General features: G+C 53.4%; 1 protein-coding gene and 1 long non-coding RNA gene across 5 annotated transcripts in view; one reads left to right on the forward strand and one right to left on the reverse strand.

Annotated features, from left to right (window-relative positions):
- Nucleotides 1,572-4,507, reverse strand: LOC110398743. The gene is made up of 2 exons (XR_002438589.1): nt 4,419-4,507; nt 1,572-2,890 (listed from the first exon to the last, which is right to left on the reverse strand). It is a non-coding gene; the product is annotated as an uncharacterized LOC110398743 (long non-coding RNA).
- The window catches only part of EXOC6B (exocyst complex component 6B), a 248,811-nt gene continuing 246,168 nt past the window's right edge, over nt 4,520-7,162 (forward strand). Inside the window, exon 1 of one of the 4 annotated variants that reach the window (XM_021396671.1) lies at nt 4,520-4,825. In XM_021396671.1, coding sequence (XP_021252346.1) covers nt 4,728-4,825 — 98 coding nt within the window. In that variant the 5' untranslated portion in view covers nt 4,520-4,727. The remainder of the gene's footprint in view (nt 4,826-7,162) is intronic. The other 3 variants (XM_021396669.1, XM_021396670.1, XM_021396672.1) reach the window with 3 other exon arrangements.

Genomic DNA, 7,162 nt, shown 5'->3' on the forward strand with positions numbered 1-7,162 from the left:
AAAGGAAAAACCAGAGACCACCAAAGGAAGCACAGCGAGAAAGAGACTGTTAGAGCTGAAAATAAAGAAAGAAATCCAAGCAGTGGTATCCATCTAGTGAAATGGTGGAATTGCAGCTGAGCACAGAGCTGGAAAAATGCTGATGGGAGGTGAGGAATTAAAAGGGAGTTTTGAAGCTTCATCAGGGTGATGTCTGCCCCATAAAAAAGTGATGTCCCTACTGATATGGAACTTTGTTAGAGGGAAATTGAGGGAATGTAGAACAGTTCCTGTCAGGCAGCGTGGTTTTTAGGGAAATAGAATCCGTCAGACAAACTTGATAGCAGTTTTCAATGAGATTATGAGCTTGTTACAGCTGTCTCGGATGCATTTGTGTTGGTGCTGCGTGATGATTTGATTAATGAACGAGAACAACAGGAATGCAGCGTGCTTATGTCAGTGACTGGCAAGCATAAATCAACTTCTTGTGGACAGGCTTCCAAGTGACACAAAGTTTGGGTGGCAGCAAACAATAAGGGCAAATTCCAGAGAGGGGATGTCAGGGAGCCAGGCGCAAGCAATGAACATTCATTGGAAGGTGACTGAATGCCATGTGTCCAGGGACACAGAGCTCGCCTTCTCTTGCAGAATGGAAAATTGAATCCCAGATGGCAGTGACCTGAAAAGAATTGAAGGTGATGGTGGGTAAAGAGATGGAGAATATATATGTTCTCTGGAGAAGAAGGGGCTCACAGGAGAGCTTATGGCTCTCTACAGCTCTCTGAAAGGAGGTTGGAGCGAGGTGGGGCTCAGCCTCTGCTCACAGGTAACAGTGATAGGATGAGAGGTGATGGCCTCAAGTTGCACCAGGGGAGGGTCAGGTTGGATATTAGGAAACATTTCTTCCCTAAAAGAGTAGTACTGCTGCCCAGGAGGTGGTGGAGTCACCGTCCCTGGAGTTGTCCAAGAACCATGGAGATGTGGCACTGAGGGACGTGGTCAGTGGGCATGGTGGGATGGGTTGGGGTTGGGCTTGGGGATCCCAGAGGTCTTTTCCAATCTAAATGATTCTGTGATTCGATGATATTTATTTTAACTCAGTTTAAAACAAATGTCTTTTTAGACATTGTCACAGCGCCTCGTGCTATCTTCCCATGTCCCTCTGTGGATGTTCATGCTCATGCTCAGTTTTTCTGCAGAATGTGCCTTGCTGGCTGAGCTACACCACGCTCCATGCATTGGTGTCCTCTTCTTGCCAAAGCTGAAAGCAGCATGCCTCTTTTTCTGCTGGTACAGGGAGATAAGAGTAAAGGCAGCATCACAATTTGGTGATGAATTGATTTCTAGGTTCCCATTTTTCTGCTCAAACCCCTTATAGTACAGTCTGGGGGACCACATAGCGTCCTTATAACGGAGACTCATAGAACTATAGAATCACTGAGGTTGGGAAAGACCTCCAAGATTATCAGGTCCAACATCAGCCCATCACCATGTCACGCAGTGCCATATCAACCCATTTCTTGAAAACCAGACCCTTACTGAGAGCATCATTTACGATGTCACCGTTACCCAACTAAGCATTAGGATCAAACCTGGCTTCCGTATCATTCCTCACGCTGTAATTCAAACCCTTCGGCATCATCGCCAGCCACCCACGCTCCAGCCTCTGGTGCTTAATCCTATTTCTGAGGCTCAGTGAAGACAATGCAATATTTACCACTGACTTCAGGAACATTGGCTCAGATCCCTACTAATTGAGATGAAAACAGTAATCTTCTTAGCTGTAATCTAACAGCGGTAGATGGGGATAGCTGTAGGTTTTACCCTGGAGCCAGGCACGTATCACAGCAAGCAGCACATGATACATCTCCTGCAGCCACAGGTAGCTCGTCTCAGTGGTCTGGAACCCAAAGACTTTGAATGCCAGCCCATCTCCTCGCTCTGTTTTGCCCCAGGGGGCTGCAGTTGGGAGCTGCATTGCTGGAGGCACCAGCCTTCTGCCACGCCAGCGAGGAGGAGAGCGCAAAATGCACAGCGCTCCACTGACGGCGGATGCCGAACCAGCCCTGGGGGAACGCTACGCCAGTCTGCTGGGCTCAGAAAGTGCCCTGCTATTTTTATCTGCTTCCATGATATCACTGACGCGTCTCTTTGCTTCTGGTCCTCCGAAGGCTTCCATCGGATCTCCATGGTGACTGCCGGCGGAGCGCAGATTTCCTCGCGGGTGTTAACACATCCAAAGTGACATCCATCTGGTCTCGCACAGCACCAGGTTTGGCAGCCGTCGGCATGACATGCAAGAGCTGCTGAACTTCAGAGGAGCTAACGAAGTTTTTTTTGGTTTTTTTTTTTTTTTGGTCAGGCTTTCCTTGCCCCTCCTGTATCGCTATAGCCACGCACAGTATTTTGGGAGGTGACCACTTTCTCATTTAATTAAGTGATGATGCAGAGAGAGATTCTGACCGCAGTGGGAAGCCACAGTGAGAGATGCCGGAGGTGTGCTCTTCCAGCTGACTTCATTTATTTCCATCTCAGAGCATGAAACAACAAAAGCAAGAGCAGAAACGCTCAGCATCATGTTCTCACTTCTGCTCTTCATCTCGTTCATCTTGCAGACCACGGCATCTCCCAGCGCCCAGTGCAGTGATAAGGCAGCTGGAAATGGAGCCCTTCCATCAAGGTTTCACAACACAGAATAATAATAATAATAATAATGATAACCAGTTGTTTCAGAAGGAGAGATTAGCACTGGGGGCCTCAGCAGGCTCTGGAGGAGACCTTGGCAGCCATGGATGTTTTGGAGGCTGGCAGCCCTGTCCTTGAGTGCAGGCAGCTCTGGGGTTGTGTCCCTTCTGGCTGTGGTTGAGGAAGGGCTGCGATGAAACACCTGGTGACACACTGTAAGATCAAGCTGAAAGGCAGATTGGAGTCAATGTGAAGGTTTTTGGGGGGACCACAGTCAACAGCACCCTTTCAGGATGGGGGTGACATTGCTTATTGGGTTTCAGGGACAGGATGGGGCAGGTAGAAGGAGGTTTGTCCTTTGGGGGATGGCAGTGTTGATGAGAGTTAGACCAAAATGCACCCAAAGGTTTGTTCTGGGTGCCCTGTCCTTCTCCAGGGCCATGGTGGGAGCCCTGCAACAGCTTGGGAAAGGGATGATGTTAGTTTGGACTGGGGTCATGGGGCTGCGTCCCCTCATGGGCACACATTATGAAGGTCACTACCAGGGGGATACATTATGAGATCACTGCCATGGGGACACGTTATGATGTTGCTGCAATGGGGCTGTGTCCCTTCATGGGGACACACTATGAAGGTCACTGCTATGGGGACACGTTATGACATCACTGCCATGGTGACATGTTACGAGGTCACCGCTGTGGGGCTGTATCCCCTCATGGGGACACATTACGAAGGTCACTACCATGGGGACACATTATGAGGTCACTGCCATGGGGACATGTTATGAGGTCATTGCTATGGGGCTGCATCCCCTCACGGAGACATGTAATGCGATCACCGCCATGGGGACATTATGAGGCATTATGAGGTCATTGCATGGGGCTGTGTCCCCTCATGGGGACACATTATGAAGGTCACTGCCATGGGGACATGTTATGAGGTCATTGCCATGGGGACATGTTATGAGGTTATGAGGTCCATGGGGTTACGTCCCCTCATGGGGACACGTTAGGAAGATCGCTGCCATGGGGACATGTTATGAGGTCATGTCCATGGGGTTATGTCCCCTCATGGGGACACATTGTGAGGTCACTGCCATGGGGCTGCATCCCCTCACGGAGACGTGTTACAAAATCACCGCCATGGGGATGTTATGAGGTCATTGCATGGGGCTGTGTCCCCTCATGGGGACACATTATGAAGATCGCTGCCATGGAGACATGTTATGAGGTCATTGCCATGGGGACATGTTATGAGGTTATGAGGTCCATGGGGTTACGTCCCCTCATGGGGACACATTATGAGGTCATTGCTGTGGGGCTGCATCCCCTCATGGAGTCATGTTATGAGATCACTGCCATGGGAACGTTATGAGATCATTGCATGGGGCTGTGTCCCCTTATGGGGACACATTAGGAAGATCACTGCCATGGGGACACATTATGAGGTCGCTGCCATGGGGACATGTTATGAGGTCACTGCCATGGGGCTGCATCCCCTCATGGAGACGTGTTACAAAATCACCGCCATGGGGATGTTATGAGGTCATTGCATGGGGCTGTGTCCCCTCATGGGGACACATTAGGAAGATCGCTGCCATGGGGACATGTTATGAGGTCACATCCATGGGGTTACGTCCCCTCACGGGGCCACATTATGAGGTCAGTTCCATGGGGACACATTACGAGCTCACTGCCATGGGGCCGTGCCCCCTCAGGGGGACACGTTATGAGCTCACTCCCATGGGGACACACCATGATGCGGCTGCCATGGGGACACGCTATGCGCTCACTGACACTGGCCCCGCGTCGGCCGGCCCTGAGGCCCGGCCCTGTCTCCCCGCCCCACCCGCAGCTCCTCCCGGCGCAGCGCAGCATCGCAGGCCCCGCCGATCCCGCACTACGTTTCCCGGCTTGCAGCGCGGCGGGGCCGGGCCGGGCCGGGCCGGGTCGAACGGAGCGGAGCTGGGAGGGCCGGCAGGTAGGTGGGTCCGGGCGGCACGGCGCTGCTGGCTGCCCCGCCGGAACCCCCCCCCCCCCCCTCCCCGGTGTGAGCGGGGGAAGATGGCGGAGCTGGAGAGCTTAGAGACGGCGGCGGAGCACGAGAGGATCCTGCGGGAGATCGAGAGCACCGACACGGCCTGCATCGGCCCCACGCTCAGGTACGGCCCGGGCGGGGCGGAGGCGGCAGGTGGCGGGGCCGGGGGGGGCTCCGGGTGGGCTCTGGGCGGGCTCTGGGCCCCCGTGTCCCGCCTGCCGACGCTCCTCTTGCGCTGAGGGATCTCGGAAGGACCGTTCTCGATTTCCTCGGCGGAGAGGAGCCCCTGGGGAAGCTGCCCCTCACGCAGCCCCGCCCGTTGTGGGGCGGGTGGGTGCAGTTGCCGTCCTGACCGTGGTGGGAGTTCATGCCACCGCCGTTTGGTTCGCGGCCCCTTTGTTCTGCCGTGAAACGGCTCTTCCTCCAGCTGGAGAGCCCGTGGCTTCGCCTGCGCTACCTGCGGAGTTGTCCGCGGGGCAGGAGTGCAGGTGGACGCTGCCCTTTCTGGCGGCACGCTCTTCCATCCCGTTGGGTGTTTCCTTCTGATTCAGGGTTTTTGCGGCGCTGCGTTTGTATATGGGAAGATGTGGTTAGCTGGCTGCTCGACCGAAGCTTGCTTCTGTGAGAAGTCGCCTCTTTTTTTTTTTTTTTTTCTTTCTCCTTTCTTTAATTATGGTATATTAGGCGAATTGCGCACGTCTGAGCTCTTGCTAGGCAGACAGCATGCTGTTAGCATCGCCGTCGGGATAGAAGCCACGCGCTTGGTTCAGCGAACAGAACGGCTCCTGCCTGCCTCCTTCCCCCTGCTGAAAGGGGACAGGCTCCTCAGCAGGGTCTGCTGAGATAGGGCAAGGGGAAGTGGTTTCCAACCCAAAGAGAGGAGATCTAGACTGGATCTAAGGAAAAAGCGTTTTACAGTAAGGCTGGTTGCCCAGTATGGTGGTGGTCTCCCATCCCTGGAGACGCTCAGGTCAGGGGACGGGGCTCTGAGCAGCTGATGGAGCTGCTCAGAGTGTCCCTGTGCATTGCAGGGAGTGGGACCAGATGGCCTTTAAGGATCCCTTCCAACTCAAACCGCAGTAAGAGAGAAGTTCCCCAAAGAACTTCACCTGAACGCCAGTATGCATTGCTCATAACTGAGCACAAGCATGCGTGTGTCTCTCTGGGAGGTTAATGATGCACACAGGTGGAGGATGCTTGTAGCCCACTGTAAGGGCTTCACCTTCATCTCTTGGTTTTTCTGCATCAGGACTTGAAATCAGGGCCAGGTGGGGGTACTGAGTACAATCAGAGCTCACCCTCCTGCCCCACCCCCTCCCCAACAGGACTTAATTCCTTTCCAATGTTGAAGTTTTCCAAAATCACAGTTACAAGCGACTCGAGCGGCTGCTTAAAAATGAATGGGTTTAAGCTGTGGGGCGATGCTCCATTGCGGGCAGAAAGCTAACAAAGCCAAGCTTGGCATGTACAGAGGGCATCAAAGGGGCCTTGCTGTGGGGTTGCCCATCTGTCTGGGTGGTTTTGTTTTCAGAACTCGGCAGTTTTCTCCCAGAAGTTCTCCTTAAAAGGTAAACTGGGTGATGCTGTTGATAGGACCCGCTGAACAAACTGGTTTGAATGTATGGGAGCTGCCACTACGGGGAACGTGGGCGGTTCTTTTTATTCCATTCCACAGAAGGAAGTGCAGTTAACCTTGTTCCTTCATATTAAGGCTGGATGTGTCTGTCTTTGCAGCAGAAAAACTCGTAAGCATCAGAGGCAAAGCGAGGTTTGTGCTTTGCCTCGTTAACCTGCTGAAGCACAGCGGTGCTTCGTTAGGAGGATCGTTAACGATCCAGGCGTAAGCGATAACCGCTGCAAGGATTTTTAAGAGCTTAAAGTGGATCGGCTCAGGGTAACCACGACGTGCTGCAGGGTCCGGAAAAACAGATGATGGAAACTCTCAGAAAAGGTGACTCACTGCTGTGGGCATCATGGAAGAAACGTGTCTTCAGGAGCCGGGCTGGCTTCCCTTCCAGGAACAGCGGTCCCGAAGCAGAGCTCAGAAATCGGCCGCGCTGGGTCCTGCTGCCAACGTGTTAACGTTTGCAGTGCTGCACCGTTATCAGTTTCTGACACAGAACTTGGTGTCACGGCTGCGGCCGCTCTGAGTTGCGCTGACGTGGTGCTTAGTGCCTAAGTCTGCGGTATCGGGGGGTGGCCGAGGGGTTAAGATGTTCAAGTGAAGGTCCAACCAATTCATCTGGCTGGGTGGGTTGGGCATCCCACCCACCAGGGAGAGTTTTGTGCTAGAAAAAGAGCAAGTGTAGTAATCGGTGCCCTGGGGCAGGGGAAGGACGAGATGCCTGCTTGAGATGCCTGCTTGAAGTCCCTTCCAGGCCCATTTTTTCTGCGTTTCTTGCTGTGATTCTTGTGCTGGGCGCTGTGCACATGTGGGACAAAGCCCCTCTGGGGGGGGTGG

This window comes from Numida meleagris, chromosome 4 (genome assembly GCF_002078875.1).
Source record: "Numida meleagris isolate 19003 breed g44 Domestic line chromosome 4, NumMel1.0, whole genome shotgun sequence".
NCBI lineage: Eukaryota > Metazoa > Chordata > Aves > Galliformes > Numididae > Numida > Numida meleagris.